Source organism: Pristiophorus japonicus, chromosome 11 (genome assembly GCF_044704955.1).
Source record: "Pristiophorus japonicus isolate sPriJap1 chromosome 11, sPriJap1.hap1, whole genome shotgun sequence".
NCBI classification, from domain to species: Eukaryota; Metazoa; Chordata; class Chondrichthyes; family Pristiophoridae; genus Pristiophorus; species Pristiophorus japonicus.
The window spans coordinates 96,002,364-96,023,497 of record NC_091987.1 but is presented as its reverse complement, the minus strand read 5'-3'; the positions used below and the strand labels follow the sequence as shown (position 1 = coordinate 96,023,497).

Genomic DNA, 21,134 nt, shown 5'->3' with positions numbered 1-21,134 from the left:
CCTATGAGAAGAGATTGAGTAGAATGGGCCTATATTTTCTGGAGCTTAGTAAAATGAGAGGTGATCTCATTGAAATGTATACAATTCTTAGAGGGCTTGACGGGTAGATGCTGAGAGGCTGATCCACTGCTGGTGAGTCTAGAACTAGGGATGTCTCAGGATAAGGGGTCGGCCATTTAGGACAGCGATGAGGAGGAATTTCTTCACTCAGAGGGTTGTGAATCTTTGGAATTCACTTGCCCAGAGGGCTGTGGATGCTTAGTTGATGAGTATATTCAAGACTGGGATAGGTAGATTTTTGGACACTAAGGGATATGGGAATAGGGCAGGAAGTTGGAGTTGATGTACAAGTCATGATCTTAGTGAATGGTGGAGCAGACTTGAGGGGTCGTATGGCCTAATTGTGCTCCTCCTCTTCTTGCTTGTGCTCTTAACTCTATCAACATAACCTTCTATTCCTTTCTCTCATATGTTTAACTAGCTTCCCCTTAAATGCATCAATGCTATTCGTTTCAACTATTCCTTGTGGTACCGAGTATCATATTTTCAGCACTGAGTAAAGCAGTTTTTCCTAAACTCCTTATTGGATATATTAGTGACTGTCTTTTATTAATGGCTCCTAGTTTTGGATTCCCCCACAAGTGGAAACATCTTCTCTACCTCAACATAATGTTAAAGACCTCCTATTAAGTCACCCCTCAGCCTTCTCCTTTTCTGGAGAAAAGAACCCAGCCTGTTCAGCCTTTCCTGATATTTATATCTCTGTTCTGGTATCATCCTTGTGAATCTTTTTTGCACTTTCTCCAATGCCTCTATATCCTTAATCTTGAGATCAGGAACTCCAACCTCTGCAGTGCATGGCTGAGTGGTCTGTATCCCATTTTCCCCATCTCCTGTTGTGTTCCCAGCAATACAAACAAGTACATGATGACTATATAAGGAAGAGAAGGCAGAAACAGATCATCATAGAATCATAAAAAATTATGATAGAAGAAGGCCTTTCGGCCCATCATGCCCGTGTCGGTCGAAAAAGAGCTACCCAGTCTAATCCCACCTTCCAGCACCAGGTCCGTAGCCCTGTAGATCACAGCTTTTTAAGTTCATATTCAAATACTTTATAAATGTAATGGGGCTTTCTGCCTTTACTACCCTTTCAGGCAGTGAGTTCCAGACTCTGGGGGTGAACATTTTTCCTTATCTCCCCTCTCATTCTTTTACCGACTACTATAAATCTACGTCCCTGGTTATTGAACCCTCTGCTAAGGGAAATGATTCCTTCCTATCCGCTCTATCTAGGCCCCTCATAATTTTATACATCTCAATTAAATCTCCTCTCAGCCTCCTCTGTTCCAAAGAAAACAACCCCAACCTGTCTAATCTTTCCTTAAAGCAAAATTTTCCTGTCCTGGCAACATCCTTGTAAATCTCCTCTGTACCCTCTCTAGTGCAATCACATCTTTCCTGTAATGTGGTCACAAGAACTATACACAGTACTCCAGCTGTGGCCTAACTAGTGCTGTATACAATTCAAGCATAACTTCCTTGCTCTTGTATTCTATTCTCGGCTAATAAAGGAAACCATTCCTTATGCCTGTTTATCTACTATATCAACCTGTCCTGATACCTTTAAGGATCTGTGGACATGCTCTCCAAGGTCCCTCTGTTCCTCCGCACCTCTCAGTTTCCTCCCATTTATTGTGTATTCCCTTGTCTTGTTGCCCCTCCACAAATGTATTACCTCACACTTTTCTGGATTGAATTCCATTTTCCACTTTTCTGCCCAACTGACCAGTTCATCGATATCTTCCTGCAGTCTAAAGCTTTCCTCCTCACTGTCAACCACATGGCCAATGTTTGTATCATCTACAAATTTCTTTATCATGCCCTCTACATTCAAGTCTAAATTATGAATATATACTACAAAAAGCAAAGGACCGAGTACAGAGTCCTGTGGAACCCCACTGGAAACAGCCTTCCAGTCGCAAAAATGTCCGTCAACCATTATCCTTTGCTTCCTGCACTGAGCCAACTTTGGATCCAATTTGCTACTCTTCCCTTGGATCCCATGGGCTTTTACTTTTTTAATCACCCTACCAAATGGGACCATGTCAAAAGCCTTGCTAAAATCCATGTAGATTACATTAAACGCACTGCCCTCATCGACCCCCCTTGTGACCACCTCAAAATTAAATCAAGTTAGTCAGACACAACCTTCCCATAACAAATCCATGCTGGCTGTCCTTGATTAATCTGTGTATTTCTAAATAAAGGTTTATACTGTCCCTCAGAATTGATTCCAATAATTTGTCCACCACTGAGGTTAAACTAACTGGCCTGTAATTACTTGATTTATCCCTTCCTCCCTTTTTAAACTATGGTGCAAGGTTAGCAGTTCTCCAATCCTCTGGCACCACTCCTGCAGCCAGGGAGTATTGGAAAATAATCATAGCTTCTGCAATTTCCTCCCTTTTAATAGCTTAGGATATATTTCATCCAGCCCTGGTGATTTATCTACTTTCAAAGATGCTAAACCACTTAATACTTCGCCTCTCACTATGTTTATCCTATCCAATATTTCACTCTCTTCCTCCTTAACTTCAACGTCTGCATCGTCCTCCTCTTTTGTGAAGACAGCCGCAAAGTATTCATTAAGTACCTTACCCATATTCTCTGCTTCCCCACACACATTACCATTTTGGTCCTTAATAGGCTTACTCTTTCTTTAGTTATCCTCTTGTTCTTTATATAATTATAAAACATCTTTGGGTTTTCTTTGATTATACTTGCCAATATTTTTTCATGCCCTCTCTTTGCTTTCCTAATTTCCTACTTAATTTCACCCCAACACTTTCTTTATTCTTCTAGCTTTTATGCAGTATTGAGCTCTCGATATCTGATATAAGCTTTGCTTTTTTTGCCTTCTCTTGCCCTGTATGCACCTAGTCATCCAGGGGGCTCTAAGTTTGGCAGTTCTACCCTTTTACTTTGTGGAAACACGTTTACCCTGAACTCCATGTAAATCCTTCTTGAATGCCTCCCACTGCTCTGACACTGATTTACCTTCAAGTAGCTGTTTCCAGTCCACTTTTATAAAATCACTTCTCAAATGTAGTAAAATTGGCATTCCCCCAATTTAGAACCTTTATGCCTATTTTATCTTTGTCATCCATAATTATGCAAAAACAAACTGAATTATGATCACTACCACAAAATGCTTTCCCACTGATACTTCTTTCACCTGCCCAGCTTCGTTCCCTAAAACTAAATCTAGAACTTCCATCCCTCTTGATTTCACCATAAGATGTGGACATTTCTATCTAACGGCATCAAAAGCATATTTAAATTTAAATTTGTTTCTGTTTTCTGTTCTTTCTCGTCGTCCTATGCTCATTATTAATTGTATTGAGAATAAGAATAAAAGCATATGAAGAATAGAAAGTTAGTGGTGTGCTTAAACTACCATCCACTTCAATATAGTAATGCAATTCCTTTATTTTTTCACAGGTGATATTCTTGGATGATTGTGTGTCGTCTTTTATCCAGATCCGAGGTTCTATCCCATTGTTCTGGGAGCAACCAGGTCTTCAGGTCGGTCTTTTAAAATGATGTGGCAGGGTGCATAATTTATCTAGAAACATAGAAAATAGGTGCAGGAGTAGCCATTCGGCCCTTCGAGCCTGCATCACCATTCAATAAGATCATGGCTGATCATTCCCTCAGTACTCCTTTCCTGCTTTCTCTCCATACCCCTTGATCCCCTTAGCCGTAAGGGCCATATCTAACTCCCTCTTGAATATATCCAATGAACTGGCATTAACAATTCTCTCTCTGCGGCAGGGAATTCCACAGGTTAACAACTCTCAGAGTGAAGAAGTTTCTCCTCAACTCAGTCCTAAATGGCCTACCCCTTATCCTAAGACTGTGTCCCCTAATTCTGGGCTTCCCCAACATCGGGAACATTCTACCCGCATCGAACCTGTCCCATCCCATCAGAATCTTATATGTTTCCATGAGATCCCCTTTCATCCTTCTAAACTCCAATGTATAAAGGCCCAGTTGATCCAGTCTCTCATCATATGTCAGTCCAGCCATCCCGGGAATCAGTCTGGTGAACCTTCACTGCACTCCCTCAATAGCAAGAACGTCCTTCCTCAGATTAGGAGACCAAAACTGAACACAATATTCCAGGTGAGGCCTCACCAGGGCCCTGTACAACTGCAGTAAGACCTCCCTGCTCCTATACTCAAATCCCCTAGCTATGAAGGCCAACATATGATTTGCCACCTTCACTGCCTGCTGTACCTGTATGCCAACTTTCAATGACTGATGAACCATGACACCCAGGTCTTGTTGCACATCCCCTTTTCCTAATCTGCTGCCATTCAGATAATATTCTGTCTTCGCGTTTTTGCCCCCAAAGTGGATAACCTCACATTTATCCACATTATACTGCATCTGCCATGCACTTGACCACTCACCTAACCTATCCAAGTCACCCTGCAGCCTCTTAGCATCCCCTTCGCAGCTCACACCCCCACCCAATTTAGTGTCATCTGCAAACTTGGAGATGTTACACTCAATTCCTTCATCCAAATCATTGATGTATATTGTAAAGAGCTGGGGTCCCAGCACTGAGCCCTGCAGCACCCCACTAGTCACTGTCTGCCATTCTGAAAAGGACTTGTTTATCCCGACTCTTTGCTTCCTGTCTGCCAACCAGTTCCCTATCCATATCAGTATATTACCCCCAATACCATGTGCTTTGATTTTGCACACCAATCTCTTGTGTGGGACCTTATCAAAAGCCTTTTGAAAGTCCAAATACACCACATCCACTGGTTCTCCCTTGTCCACTCTACTAGTTGCATCCTCAAAAAATTCCAGAAGATTTGTCAAGCATGATTTCCCCTTCATAAATCCATGCTGACTTGGACTGATCCTGTCACTGCTTTCGAAATGAACTGCTATTTCATCCTTAATAATTGATCCCAACATTTTCCCCACTACTGATGTTGGGCTAGCCGGTCCATAATTACCCACTTTCTCTCTCCCTCTCTTTTTTTAAAAAGTGGTACATCAGCTACCCTCCAGTCCATAGGAACTGATCCAGAGTCGATAGACTGTTGGAAAATGATCACCAATGCATCCACTATTTCTAGGGCCACTTCCTTAAGTACTCTGGGATGCAGACTATCAGGCCCCGGGGATTTATCGGCCTTCAATCCCATCAATTTCCCTAACACAATTTCCCATTTTATAAGGATATTCTTCAGTTCCTCCTTTTCACTAAACCTTCAGTCCCCTAGTACTTCCGGAAGGTTATTTGTGTCTTCCTTCGTGAAGACAAAGTATTTGTTCAATTGGTCTGTCATTTCTTTGTTCCCCATTATAAATTCACCTGAATCTGACTGCAAGGGACCTATGTTTATCTTCACTAATCTTTTTCTCTTCACATATCTATCGAAGCTTTTGCAGTCAGTTTTTATGTTCCTGGCAAGCTTCCTCTCGTACTCTATTTTCCCCCTCTTAATTAAACCCTTTGTCTTCCTCTGCTGAATTCTAAATTTCTCCCAGTCGTCAGGTTTGCTGTTTTTTCTGGTCAATTTATATGCCTCTTTCTTGGATTTAACACTATCCTTAATTTCCCTTGTTAGCCACGGTTGAGCCACCTTCCCCGTTTTATTTTTACTCCAGACAGGGATGTACAATTGCTGAAGTTCATCCATGTGATCTTTAAATGTTTGCCTTTGCCTAACCATCGTCAACCCTTTAAGTATCAATTGCCAGTCTATTTAGCCAATTCGCGCCTCAAACCATCGAAGTTACCTTTCCTTAAGTTCAGGACCCTAGTTTCTGAATTAACTGTCACTTCCATCTTAATCAAGAATTCTACCATGTTATGGTCACTCTTCCCCAAGGGGCCTTGCACAGTAAGATTGCTAATTAGTCCTTTCTCATTACACATCACCCAGTCTAGGATGGCCAGCCCTCTAGTTGGTTCCTCGACATATTGGTCTCGAAAACCATCCCTAACACACTCCAGGAAATCCTCCTCCACCGCATTGCTACCAGTTTGGTTAGCCCAATCAATATAGATTGAAGTCACCCATGATAAGTGCTGTACCTTTATTGCATGCATCCCTAATTTCTTGTTTGATGCTATCCCCAACCTTACTACTACTGTTTGGTGGTCTGTACACAACTCCCACCAGCGTTTTCTGCCCTTTGGTATTCCGTAGCTCCACCCATACCAATTCCACATCATCCAAGCTAATGTCCTTTCTTACTATTGCATTAATTTCCTCTTTAACCAGCAATGCCACCCTGCCTCCTTTTCCTTTCTGTCTATCCTTCCTAAATGTTGAATACCCCTGGATGTTGAGTTCCCAGCCTTGGTCACCCTGGAGCCATGTCTCCGTGATACCAATTACATCATACCCGTTAACTGCTTAGCTATTACAATAAGGCATAGAATGTTTTATTTTTTTTTAAACTTTCCCCAGAATTAGATTGTTAAAGTGTGGTTATCTGCTTTTATTATAATATGTGACATGTGCTTTATAAAAGAATGACATTTTGTCCCAAAATAATTAACTGAGGCAATATGTAACTTTGTTATGGAATCTTTCTGTCCTCTGCCCTAAAGTTCAGAGGGCATTTTGGTTTAGCTGTCAATGTTGGATTGTAACTTGTCTTGATAGATCTACTTTCATTCCCCTATTTGTAGATTACTGACATTACCTGGCTAGAATTAAAAATACCATGGCGAGGTAATTTATTATTCAGATGACAAAAGCTAATTTTGCTAATGGTCAGTCCATGATGCCATAGTCTTTGTAAATATGCGTTACTATAGAAACAGATAGATGGGATTAGATTCCAAATAATGGATGTGTGCTTGCGTGAGTTAGCAACGCCCACTCCAAGGACAGGTTTACACCTCATCCCAATAAAAATGTGATTTTTTTTATTTTTCAGTTTTTCTCTCCTTGTCTCCTAAAGGCATTGTCTTCACTGGGTTACAGTTTCATGGGCATTGGTCACTCATCAGTGCCTCATGTGAGCCTTGTCTATGAATGCTGGCAGGCTATCTGACTGTTTAAAGCATCCTAGCCAGACATGATCTTGCCTCTCTGTTTCCACACAGCAACTCATCTGGCAGAGTGGGTATTTTGCACTCGAGTGGGAACCCCTGGCTGATTTATTTTTCTCCCATCTTGAACCCCAAGGACACTGTCTAATCATACCACCCCTGCTGCTGCCCCAGCTGACAATCACTTCATTCAACATTGACCTGGGATTGAAATTCTGAACCATTGGCACTGCTTGCGGGAATGAATATCGATAAACAATGACATTGTGGAATATGGATGTAACCGTTCGCTTACACTGCATAATGTTAAATGTGATTCGCTCTGAAGAAACTCTGTGCATACTACAGACATCTCTCAATGCTGCTATTGCAGCTGGCCTACTCCCATATCAGCATGCAAACCTGCGGAGGGGGGCGGCAGGGATGTCAGGGATAATGACTGTTCTTAAAATATCGAGCTGCAATCCATCACTGCAATATTTAGCTTGATGAAGGGCTGCTGAAGCATATCAGGATTGAGATTAGGGTCATGGAGTGCCAAGCAAACTTGGCTACTTGACATCTAGATTTCAAAGCAAATAAATGTGCTCTTTTACTGCCAGCCTCTCCTGTCTTTAGTGAATTTAAGAAAGTACTTAGCTAAACAATATCTGTTTAATTCTCTCCATTTTAAATGTTTATTTTTTTCTTGCTTCAACCATTTTTTTCATATGTTTTTAGTTGTTTCCTTATAATATATATTTCAGTTTAACAATCCTTCAAATTCTTGTGGTTATAGGTTGGGTCCCATCGTGTACGAATGTCCAGGGGATTTGAAGCCAATGCACCTGCTTTCGACCGGTATTGAAGCTGCTTTTAGCAGTGATTGCTATTTTTATTGAGCTGTAGTAACTGATTATCTTTTTGTGAAAAAGTTGCTTGCATTAGAGATTTACATTAAATATTAATCTCTCAGATCTCCATTTCCCAAAATACTACTTTTTTTTTGAATTTTTATAGACACTATAGAACACTGAAAAAGTTATATGGGAAGCAAACTATAATCAATTTGCTTGGCGTGAAAGAAGGAGAGCACATGCTCAGTAAAGCCTTCCAAGTAAGTAACTAGACTTGACTATATAAGAATACGTTTCTCATTACGCCAATTTTCAGGAAATCCGACTTCGTATGGTGCCTCAGTTCAATATTTTTGAAATGAAGCAGGCGAACTTGACTTTTTAAAAAAAAAAAAATTACATTTGTGCTACTTAACTTGACTATTCCAGCACACTCCTGGCTGGCCTCCCGCATTCTACCCTTCTAGAGATGATCCAGATCTCGGCTAACCGTGTCCTGCTCGCACCAAGTCCCGCTTACCCCTGTGCTCGCTGACCTATATTGGCTCCTGGTTAAGCAATGCCTCGATTTCAAAATTCTTATCCTTGTTTTCAATTCCCTCCATGGCCTCGCCCCTCCCTATCTCTGCCCCACCAGCCCTACTACCCCCCCCCTCCCTGAAATGTCTGCGCTTCTCTAATTCTTCCCACTTGAGCATCCCTGATTTATAATCGCTCAACCATTGGTGGCCGTGCCTTCTGTTGTCCAGGCCCTAAGCTCTAGAATTCCCCGCCTAAACCGCTCTGCTTCTCTGCCTCTTCGCCTCTTCTTCCTCCAAGACGCCTTTTGGTCACCTGCCCTAATTTCTTATGTGGCTTGGTGTCAAATTTTTTGTGTCAATACTCCTGTGAAGCGTCTTGGGACATTTCATTATGTTAAAGGTTCTATGTAAATAAAAATTGTTGTTAAATAACTGCATTTTATATGGCTGTTTTAAATTGGGAATAATCACCTCCGGCTTTATTTGTGTCATGCATTTAATCTGTGTCTATGCTTGCTTTCAAAGCCATTGTGAGAAAAATGCTCCTTTTGTTGTTCTAGTAAAATATTTATTTCTCTCCTGCAATCTTTCTGGTTTTTGCAAGTGAGATTGTCGATTTGTAGGGCTAGAAATTGCTTAGCGACCCGTTTGAGGCGATAACTTAAAAGTATCGCTGGATGCTACACATTTGATTCTGCTGGAAACTTCATGTTTTCTGCTGGAACTTCCGCTTTGGTGCTCCAAGGGGGAAGTGGAGCGATAAATCCAATGCTACCACTTCCCTTAGAGCGCTTAAGTGAGTGAGAGTGGCGGTAGTGGCAGGGCGCTGCATAATGTTCCATGCAGCGATGGTGGTTTTACAGACTCCTTGCCTCCCTTAAAGGGAGGGGCCAATGTTGCAGTCATTGAAGCCTAAGGCTGTGTATATTTGTCGACAACACCTGCGATACGTGCATAGCAGCCCCAAGCACTGAGTGCAGGGCTGAGCAATCATGGGTTTCGAAGAAATCAAAATGCAACACACTGGGGACAGAATTACATTTTGGCCTACCTGACCACCATTGCCTTTAATTAGCTCTCCCTAAGCAGCCAGATGAGGTGACAACACCTCCTGCAGCTGCCGTTATTGATGCCCGGTGATGCTGCAGGGAGCAGAAGTGAATTTTACAGCCAGGGCGCTACACACCAGATGGCGTCATAATCTCCAGGGCGCAAGAAATGGAAGTAGTAAGTTTTAGCGCCAGCCCGCCAGTTAGCAGATCTCAGTTGGGACAACAGTAGGTCGTGGTGTGGTTGGTATCCGTGTCCCTGGTTAGATAGCAGCCAGGGTTCCAACTCCTTGGGTATAAATGCAGCTTCGGCGGTAGTGCAGAACTGGCGATAGAAAATCGATAGCCCGCTTTACACTCCTCGTGATTTTCCATTGAAGTTAACGGAGAAGGAGATTGAGCAGTGTGCAGAACGTGCTGCTTGGGGGCTATCGCCCATTTTACGCTGTTGCCCAAGACTAATTTATACACCTTGGTCACTATCGTGTGGGAAGTCCATGCATGTGGAAGTCAGGTGAGGGTGCAGCTTTGCTCAGCCATGATGTCCTGCACATTGCACCAATCTGCTGACGCTCACTGTCTGACCTCACACAGGAGATAGAGATATTTAGGCAAGGTATTGAGAAGCAACTTGTACCCAGGCAAGAATTGAGTGCTTAGCGGAGGGGAGGAAACAAAAAAGGAGGAAGACGATCCTATCCTCGACTTTGGCCAGATCTTACTGAAATTATCAGCGCCCTCAACTGTTGATTTCCCTTAGGATTATAATTTTCTGGTGTTAAGTAACTGCCAACCTCAAAAAAAGAATGTATTATCTGAGGTTTATTTCTTTATGCTAGAGTCACTTGAAGGCTTCTGAACATGCTGCAGATGTTCCCATGGTGAACTTTGACTACCACCAGCAGGTAAAGGGTGGAAAGGCGGAGAGACTTGTAAGTGTGCTGAAACCCAAACTGGAAAAATTTGTAGAGGAATGTGGCTTCTTTTACTGTGATTCCAATGGTGTTCAGAGGTAAGCTGATGTTTCTATTAAAGTTTGGGTGGAAATGTGGAAATGGCTGAGACCCTAAACAATTATTTTGCTTCAGTCTTCACAGTGGAACACACAAAAACCATGCCAAAAATTGCTGGTCACAGGAATGTGGGAAGGGAGGACCTTGAGACAATCACTATCACTAGGGGGGGGCGGGGGAAGTGCTGGACAGGCTAATGGGACTCAAGGTAGACAAGTCCCCTGGTCCTGATGAAATGCATCCCAGGGTATTAAAAGAGATGGCGGAAGTTATAGCAGATGCATTCGTTATAATCTACCAAAATTCTCTGGACTCTGGGGAGGTACCAGCGGATTGTAAAGCAGCTAATGTAACGCCTCTGTTTAAAAAAAAAAAAAAAAGGGGCCAGACAAAAGACAGGTAACTACAGGCCGGTTAGTTTAACATCTGTAGTGAGAAAATGCTTGAAGCTATCATTAAGGAAGAAATAGCGGGACATCTAGTTAGGAATAGTGCAATCAAGCAGACGCAACATGGATTCATGAAGGGGAAATCATGTTTAACTAATTTACTGGAATTCTTTGAGGATATAACGAGCATGGTGGATAGAGGTGTACCGATGGATGTGGTGTATTTAGATTTCCAAAAGGCATTCGATAAGGTGCCACACAAAAGGTTACTGCAGAAGATAAAGGTTCGCGGAGTCAGAGGAAATGTATTAGCATGGATCGAGAATTGGCTGGCTAACAGAAAGCAGAGAGTCGGGATAAATGGGTCCTTTTCGGGTTGGAAATCGGTGGTTAGTGGTGTGCCACAGGGATCACTGCTGGGACCACAACTGTTTACAATATACATAGATGACCTGGAAGAGGGGACTGAGTGTAGTGTAACAAAATTTGCAGGTGACAAAGATTAGTGGGAAAGCGGGTTGTGTAGAGGACACAGAGGCTGCAAAGAGATTTAGATAAGTTAAGCGAATGGGCTAAGGTTTGGCAGATGGAATACAATGTTGGAAAATGTGAGGTCATCCACCTGGGGGGGGGGAAGGTGGAAAAAAAAAAACAATAAAAGGGAATATTATTTGAATGGGGAGAAATTACAACATGCTGCGGTGCAGAGGGACCTGGGGGTCCTTGTGCATGAACTCTTTTGGGATCCTTGTGCATGAATCCCAAAAAGTTAGTTTGCAGGTGCAGCAGGTAATCAGGAAGGCGAATGGAATGTTGGCCTTCATTGCAAGAGGGATGGAGTACAAAAGCAGGGAGGTCCTGCTGCAACTGTATAGGATATTGGTGAAGCCGCACCTGGAGTACTGCGTGCAGTTTTGGTCACCTTACTTAAGGAAGGATATACTAGCTTTGGAGGGGGTACAGAGACGATTCACTAGGCTGATTCCGGAGATGAGGGGTTACCTTCTGGTGATAGATTGAGTAGACTGGGTCTTTACTCGTTGGAGTTCAGAAGGATGAGGGGTGATCTTATAGAACCATTTAAAATAATGAAAGGGATAGACAAGATAGAGGCAGAGAGGTTGTTTCCACTGGTCAGGGAGATTAGAACTAGGGGGCACAGCCTCAAAACACGGGGGAGTCAATTTAAAACCAAGTTGAGAAGGAATTTCTTGTCCCAGAGGGTTGTGAATCTGTGGAATTCTCTGCCCAAGGAAGCAGTTGAGGCTAGCTCATTGAATGTATTCAAGTCACAGATAGATAGATTTTTAACCAATAAGGGAATTAAGGGTTACGGGGAGCGGGCGGGTAAGTGGAGCTGAGTCCACGGCCAGAATCAGCCATGATCTTGTTGAATGGCGGAGCAGGCTCGAGGGGGCTAGATGGCCTACTCCTGTTCCTAATTATGTTCTTATGTTAATGTGTCTATAGGAAGATAATATGGCAGTTTTATTTGAGCATGGATATTTTTCCACAGGTGCCAAACTGGTACCATCCGAACCAACTGTCTTGATTGCCTTGACCGAACGAATAGTGTGCAGGCCTTCTTTGGGCTGGAGGTATGTTCGAGTTGCAGTTATTTATTAGTCGAATGTATTACATTAAATAAGTGTAAACTGCCAGCTTTCTTGATCTCTGGACAGCAAAGACCCCATTTCAAACCAACAGAAACTGTTACGTAAAATATGTATGTGAGAAAGTCTTAATGGTCTTCTATTCTTTCACTGCTAGATATAAAAAGTTGCTAAAATGCCTGCAAAAGGGAAGTTTGAATTTTATTTAGTAAAGTTTACTATTTTCATGTTTGAATCTATTATTGACAGTAAAGAATCCATGATCCTGCAGAAAGTGTCATTATCAGACCCTTGCACAGTTTTTATATGACCTGGAACTTTGTGCAGATATATGTCTGAAAATGCAAAACACTCTCCTTCATTATAATTTATTAATTGTATTAACTTTTATTAAGTCTTACACTGTGGGTTATTCACCTAAATCTTGCTGTCATAAATGTAGTATTTTATGATGTGCTGTAAATGTGAGTAAGGAAGAAGTAAACATTTGAAGGCCTTGGGATTGTGTTACAGCCAACCTATACCCTTATCTTGGATGACTGCTTTGGATAGCTAAGATAGCTTATAATGGTAAAACCTTCTAGTGTTCGTGCTTAATTCTGAACTGGTAATGTATAGTTCAACCCTTAACTGAATTTTGATTGGTTATACCCTCCTAAACTTCCCCCGCCCCAACAGATGATTTACAAGCAGCTAGACATTCTGGGACTAGCTGAGAAGCAGCAGATGGTCACAAGGTTTCAAGAAGTCTTCCGTTCCATGTGGTCAATGTGTGGTGACTCGATCAGTAAAATTTATGCCGGAACAGGAGCACTGGAAGGAAAAGCTAAGGTACAGCATGATTTGTTGCATATGTTGCTGGAAAATCTGATTAAATCGTGCCAGTATTGATTTGTACAGTGGACTCTTGCAGTTATTCTGCATATAGCTCTAGGTACGCTGTACCAAGTTGCTTTTTACATTCCCATTAAACATTTTAAGTATTTTTTCTTTTCAAAATGTCTATATTCTACAACAGCAGTGTGAATTTATATAGTGCCTTTAATGGTCCCAAGGCACTTCAGAGGTGTAATCAGACAGAAATGGTCGCCAAGTCAAAGGAGGAGCCGTTAGGAGAACTGACTAAAAGCTTGGTCAAAGAGTTGTGCTTTAAGGCGGGTCTTAAAGCAGGAGAGGGAGTCGGAGAGGCAGAAAGGCTTTTAGAGAATTTCCATTGTTTCCATTTCCTAGCATCTGTCTATATTAAAAATCATATGGCACTCATCTGCCCATCTAAATCTATATAGATCCCTTTCCATTTAGTTTCTCATCCATGTCACTTGAACCCCCATCATTCCCATTCCCTCCCCCTCACCCCAAGTTGGTGTCGGCTACAACCTTGGAAAACTTTGTTGATGCCTGCAGCTCAATCATTTGTTTATACTGTAGTCAGCAATGGCTCCGATTCCTATGTGATCCCTTGCCATATCGATGCAACTCTTGTTCATAGCCAAACTTTTCATTCTTTGGTTTAGCCAATTTTCATTCTACGTCAAGCATGCCTTTCTACCTTGTGGACTAATCATTTGTGTGGTATGGTATTAAAAGCTATTGAAGTTAACAGCATAAAAGGAGGAAGTTCGATCCATCTTGTCTATGTTGGCTGTTTGCTAGAACAATTCAAAAGAAAGACTTGCATTTATATAGCACATTTCATGACCTCAGGATGTCCTGACATCCCAAAGCACTTTACAGCCAATGAAGTATAGTTATTTCAGATGCTTGACTTTTCTTTTAATATTTCCTGCTATCCTTTCGGATAGAAAGCTATAATCCCCTTTCTATCTCTACAAAGTAATCTGTATTCTTGTATATTTGCCTATCTTATGCCATTGTTGAGTTGGATTTCTGTGATATCATAGTCTCTCCCTCCAGCAAGGGCTTCCAAAATTAACGCAGTGTACAAAACTGTACATTATCGTTAAGATTTCTCTTGAAGCAGAACCTTGAGATTTGTCTTCATTTTAGATGCAAGATGCAACTCTCGTCATTGATGGTTGCTTTTAGCTGCACTGCGTAACAAAAGATATAACTATGTAGGCTATTCAGTAACATTGATCTACTTTTCTTTCCCTAATTATTGCTTTCTTTGGGTGTTGTCCTAATGGTGAGTGAAATATACCAAAAGCTTCATAGAAAATTGACCTACTTTACCTTGTATTTGTATAGCTTATTTTCACATCTAAATATCTTAGTGTTTCATGCAATGAACTGCTCTACAGAACAGAGAATATTGTGACAACATCAATACTGGGTGTATTGATGAAGTTGTGAAGTTAAATAATGACTTTCATTATTCACCGTAATGAAACTGCCTTTTTTTCTCTAGGGTGGAAAGCTTAAGGATGGAGCTCGCTCAGTGACCAGAACCATTCAGAATAATTTCTTTGACAGCTCCAAGCAGGAGGCTATTGACATCTTACTACTTGGTAATACCTTGAACAGTGACTTGGCAGATAAAGCTCGAGCTCTTCTAACGACAAGCACGTTACATGGTAAGATAATGGCTGTTTCTATAAATGGTATAGTCAGTGTCAAATAATTTCAGTCTATTTGCTGATGTGCCTTGTATGGCAGTCGACTTGTCAACTGATGAATAACTAAGACTGTGCTCAAACTTGAAAGTCAGTTTAAATCTTCAAAGCAGCTTTTGGTTCACAAATGTTTTTGTTAGGAAAATTATGAAAATTATGTTTTGACTTTAAGACTTGCATTTATTTAAGAAATACAAGAAACCGCATTTATTGTGTAGAGACGCCCTGATTTCTTGTTTCTGCAAGTGATTGTGATTGCAAATACCATTAGCTTTTGATTGAGCTTCTAGATGAGTGTCATGTGGAACTTTGTCAGGGAGCTGAAAATAAGCGAAGTTTTCCTGCCAGAGAAGACTAGTCTTGACCACAATTTGGAAAAGATCTAGGGCATGGATGACTGAGAATAAGTCTCAAATTTACAGAATTTGTCAATGTTTTAATTGCCATTATCCATTTTAATAGAATATTCCATAGAATAGAAAATGTGTCTTTCCTTGCTGTTCCATAATAAGAAAGACTTGCATTTATATAGTGCCTTTCATGACTACCGGATGTCTCAAAGCACTTTAACAGCCAATGAATCACTTTTTTCATTTTCAATAAACCATTCATTTTATTTCCTCTCCTGTGCACACTCGGATCATGGGGATGAATAATCCTGCACCAAAGCCTTTAACAAGACGATGCACAAGAGGGACCTAAAATGACTTTTGCTCAAATATTTATTTCCTGTCTTTAAATGGAAAATATCCTGATCTAAATTGCACTAACATGGAAAGACCATGCCTTTGCTTTCATTTCTCGTACCTAGTCCAAGTGGTGGTTATTCTAAATATAAGTAAGAAAAGAAAGGCTTGCATTTATACAGTCCCTTACTGTGCCCCTCAGAGCCATCTTCAAGCACTTCACATTTACACAAGTGTGATGGGAATGGTATTGTGTGCAAACAATACAGTGCATGACCAGTTTGCCTGTTTTTGGTGGTATTGAGGGAAGAATGTCCAACAGGACATCAGGAGAACTTCCTATTCACCCTTGAGTAGTCCCATGGGATCATTAATGACCTTCTGAACCACTGTAATGGGCAGATAGGATCTCGGTTTAACATCTTAACCAAAGGATGGCACCTTGAGCAGTATAGCACTAAGATTGTTGGGGAAAATCTATACTAAGCAGATAGCATGACTTGAGGACTGACCAATTTTACAGCCCAAATTAAACCTACCTAGGCCAAGGTATGGGCCTTTGGACATTCAAGGAACCCTTTTACCATTGGGCATGGATGAGATATAGCATCCGATATTATGTACAGTCCATTAACTCACTGACTAACAGACTAAAAATTAAAAATTTGTGCTAATTTCGAAGTGAAATGATCCAAAAACGGGAGTAAATCAACAGATTTGATAGATTACAGTACTTTATACCATCTGTTCCAAAACAATTAAAGCTCATAAACCGTGGTACTCTTCAGTAACTGTGTCCCTGATGAAAACCTTTTATGTAAGAAATAAACTCAAAGTCCCTTATTTCTTAACATCCCAAATAGTGGCACACCAAAGTAGAACAAAACTGAATATCTCTCCCAATTGATGTCCAAGCTGGCATAATGAAAAATCACCTACATAATTAACCATTCTGGTTCACTTTGCATCAGGTTGCATTGGCAGATCTGTCAACAGGTCAGATTTTTTTTTGGTAGAGCTATGCTTCATCTAGCCCACTTAGCCACAGTATTTCCATGGTGCATTACTAATAACATGGAGGCCCCGACCTGCAAGGGAACATCAGCAGCAGGTCGGGGCCATAAAAGGGGCGCTGGCCATGGGCAGCATGGAGGCGTACCACTGCAAGGTACAGCACGAGCTGGTGCAGGAGGACGACGGCTGTGAGGAGTGATGTCATCAAGATCCAGGTCGGTAATTGGAGCGTGGGCAGATACAGCAGGAGCAGCGAGGTCGGGGCGAAGGAGTGGCGAGAGATTGTTGAGAGACGTGATCAGGGGCAGCACGGGCCATCCCACACTGCGATAAGTATGCGCACTAGGTCCATGCAGCAGAGCTGGTCTCCGGTCGTCTTGGGTAATCCTTGCCACTGGACTAAGACCTAGCTCTGTCAAGCCCGTGTGGTGGCTGGTGTGCAAAGGCCACCCCACGTTAAAAAAAATTCACGCACAGGCATCTTCCACCCTTCAGGATGTAGTTCGGGTCCTTCATTGAAACACCTGTGAACTCGTCCTTTTTTTGGCGTGGAAGCAAGTCATCCTCGTTTCGAGGGACCGCCTATGACTAATAACGGTGAATCCTATTTGTTGACAAAGACCTGTCTAGTTCTTTAGATTTTCTGTTCACCACCTTGTACTGATAATCTGCTCCACATACATGTTTTTATTAAGAAACTAAGATGCTATAGAGCCAATGAAGCACCTTTTGATATGTAGCCACTGTTGCAATGCTGAAAACATGGCAGCCAATTTGCTCACGGCAGAGATCGTTGAAATAAATGAATGACCAGATCATCAATTTTAACTGTTGGCCAGAACACCAGGAGAGCTCCCTGCTCTTCGAATAGTGCCATGAAATATTTTAAGTCAACCTGAGAGGGCAGACAGGGCCTCGTTTTAACACCTTATCCTAAAAGGTAACACCTCTGAGTGCAAATCGGCACTACCCACTAGGTAGATCAGGCAAGTATAGATCAGATCCATTAATGCGTGATGAGCGAGATGGTGCAGGAGACAGTGTTTCAGATTCCTAGGACATTGGGACCAGTTCTGGGACGGAGTGAGCTGTTGAGGAGGGATGGACTTCATCTGCAATGAAGGGGTACCAGTGTGCTTGCAGAAATAATAAATAAGGCAGTGGGGTAGATTTAAGCAAGTATGGCAGGGGGAGGGATGAGCAGAACAGACTTTCGGATAGTTAACAAACCCACAAGAGGTAATGCAATATTGGGTTTAGTTTTAATGAGGGAACAATAGGTAAAGTAGAAGTAAGGGAACCAACCTTGCTTGGTGACCATAATGTAGTGACAATCTGGGTAGACATTTGAGGGTATAATACCTCAATGGAGGGAAGCCAATTTAAAAAAAAAAAAATTATGTAGCTACAAATTCCTATAAAAATATGTAAAGTAGGTATTCCGATCTAAATCAGGACAGATCCTCTGGGTACTTCACAAGCGATATGCTTAGCAAACACAGCTTTTTTTGGGCACAAAGTTTTATCACATTCCCAAGAACTAAGCATGCAAAATGTAGAAAACGGGGGCCAGAAAGTAGCCTTTTACCCAGCTACTGCCTCTACCACCCGGCAGTGATTATAGATCACTACTATCTACAGTACTGGCAGAAACTCCCAACGGTTTTTGGGTATTGGGATCACATCTTGTGAGAAGCTATGTTCATCCAACTTTTAAGGAGGAGATTTTATTGGACAATTGGAGAATGCACAGAGATGCTGTCTGCAAGGCTATAGAAAAGTGCTAACTCGTGCTGGAAAATGGTTTAATGGGTGCTAATTGCCATCTGATACCAGTGGCCAGTCTTCTTGTGAACGTAGGCATTGAATGTTCACAGGTTATTTAACCATGGTGGGAACTTTTGGTATGAAAATGTCAGTTTAGCACTACAAGTTGAACCTCCCTTATCCGTAACCATCCCTCGTTTGGAACCATTCCCAGCCGCTGGGTGGCACATGCGTATAATGCAGCCGGTGAAAAATATCAATGAAAAATAAATTTACCCAACTTCGGAGTCAACACCTTCGGGGCCCGATGGCCCGCCGACACCTCGGTTTGTATACCGTTGGAAACACGTGACCTCCCCATATCCGGAAATATCCCTCATTTGGAACATGCCAGGTCCCGAGGGTTCCGGATAAAGGAGGTTCAACCTGTGCCTTCACCAACCAAGCAATCGGGAAAGTTGTACTTCACACTTCCTCATCTTTTCATTGGAAAACAGTATCACTTGGTTGATTTGCACAGAGCTTTAGATATTTATGTAATTAACCATGAATTTTACTCCTTGGCTAGTTGTTTGGTTTTCCATAGTTTTCTATAAGAAATGCAAATTGTCAAACTCAGATTAGTAAATTGGATCTTTCTGGTAGTGCAGGGCCACCAGTGAAGTTAGGACCCTCTTTACTTATGCAGCAGCCTTTTATGGAGCAATGTGCAGAGAGTTCCTCTTGAGGCTTTCTGTGAGCCAAGCTTCTGGAGCAGGTGGCCTGCTTCTCCAAGATATTGTCACCTTGAGCCATGAGATTAAAAACAAGTATTTTGGCACAGCCATACTCAAGCCAGATGGATCTCACAGATCCTTGGGGTTCCACTGCCAAATTTGACACTATTTTTGTCTGCTCATATTTTGATGTAGAAGCTGAATGAATAAGCAAACATGGTTCAATTCTTACCATAGATAATCTCTTTCTTAGAAATTTTTTTTCCTTAAAAGTGGAGGCCGTTATGAAGTGATTGAATTTCTTGTGTATGAGTCTGGGTCTCTTCATTTGAAGTAGAAAAATTTGAGGAGATCTGATAGGTGTTCAAAATTGAGAGTTTGATGAGGTAAACAGAAAAATATTTCTAATGGTCAAGGCACAAATATGATTTTTTTTTACGCAGAGGGTTGTTAAGGCATGGAAATCCCTACCAGAAATAGTGCTAGGAGTAGAATCCATTATAGCTTTTAAAGCGTAAGTGGATGACTATTTAAAAGAAAAAATTAAAAGGGATGGGGAAAGCGCAGCAGAATGTGACTAAATTGCTGACTCTTTCAGAGAGTGTTGGGGCAAGTGGTTTTCTTATGTGCTATAAAATCCAATGTGTGTGGGGGTTAAATCCCCTTAAAACATTTTTTAAAGATTTGCAGTGGGTAACAGTTTCCATATTTAAAAAAAAAATAATTTCTGGGATGTGGGCGTCGCTGGCAAGTCCAGCATTTATTGCCCATCCTTAATTGCTCTTGAGAAGGTGCAGAGTGCCGTTGAATGTTCCAGGATTTCAACCCAGCAACGATGAAGGAATGGCGATATATTTCCAAATTGGGATGGTGTGCAACTTGGAGGTGAACTTTCAGGTGAAGGTGTTCCCATGCTCCTGCTAGCCTTGTCCTTCTAGGTGGTGGAAGTCGCAGGTTTGAGAGGTGCTGGCGAAGAAGTCAGTTGCTGCAGTGCATTTTGTAGATGGTACACACAATGTGTGCCAGTGGTGGAGGGAGTGAATGTTTAAGGTGGTGGATGGGGTGCCGATCAGGCGGGCTACTTTGTCCTGGATGGTGTCCAGCTTCTTGTGTTGTTGGAGCTGCACTCATCTAGGCAAGTGGAGAATATTCCATCACACTCCTGACTTGTGCCGTGTAGATGGTGAGACACTTGCCACAGAATACCCAGCCTCTGACCTGTTCTTGTTGCCACAGTATTTATGTGGCTGGTCCAGTTAAGATTCTGGTGATTGGTGACCCCCAGGATGTTGATGTAGGATTCGGTGATGGTAATGCCATTGAAAGTCGAGGGGCAGTGGTCAGGCTCTCGCTTGTTAGAGAGAGTCATTTCCTGGCACTTCTATTCCCATAAGTGCTATTTTCAGGAGGAAAAAAAATTCAAATGTGTCTTCTAAATATTGAATGTACATTTGAACTTTCTGTCAAATGTTCACCAGATTTCTGGAGATTTGTAATGCAGAATTTAAAAATACAATGACAGAAATGCATTTCCAAGAATTAAGAAGTTTATTCTCCATTTGATATGGAAAATTGTTGCTGAATCTTTAATGGCTCAGAAGATCTGGATGGTGGAAACTAGGTACATTGCTCTTCTTAAAAAGGGAGGAAGGGCTACCAGGAAGTACCATTTTAATGGTCAATAATGTTTTAACGTTTTTTTTCTTAGTTACTTTACAAGGTTCCACGTAATTCGGTGTCAACTTGGCTCAATTGATGCTAGTCTCCTCTCCGAGACACACAGTTTTAGCTCCACTACGGACTCGAGCACACAATCTAGGCTGAGGCTTCATGTAGTGCAGTGGGAGGCTGTGTTGTTGGAAGT

The 21,134-nt window shown here is 41.8% G+C and overlaps 1 protein-coding gene across 8 annotated transcripts in view; it reads left to right on the top strand.

Annotated features, from left to right (window-relative positions):
• Positions 1-21,134, top strand: part of synj1 (synaptojanin 1) — a 131,514-nt gene that overhangs the window by 26,949 nt on the left and 83,431 nt on the right. For all 8 annotated transcript variants that reach the window (XM_070893758.1, XM_070893754.1, XM_070893757.1 and 5 more), the window contains exons 6-12: positions 3,505-3,588; positions 7,872-7,933; positions 8,093-8,189; positions 10,339-10,511; positions 12,418-12,499; positions 13,193-13,345; positions 14,883-15,048. In XM_070893758.1, the coding sequence (XP_070749859.1) occupies positions 3,505-3,588; positions 7,872-7,933; positions 8,093-8,189; positions 10,339-10,511; positions 12,418-12,499; positions 13,193-13,345; positions 14,883-15,048 (817 nt within the window). The remainder of the gene's footprint in view (positions 1-3,504; positions 3,589-7,871; positions 7,934-8,092; positions 8,190-10,338; positions 10,512-12,417; positions 12,500-13,192; positions 13,346-14,882; positions 15,049-21,134) is intronic.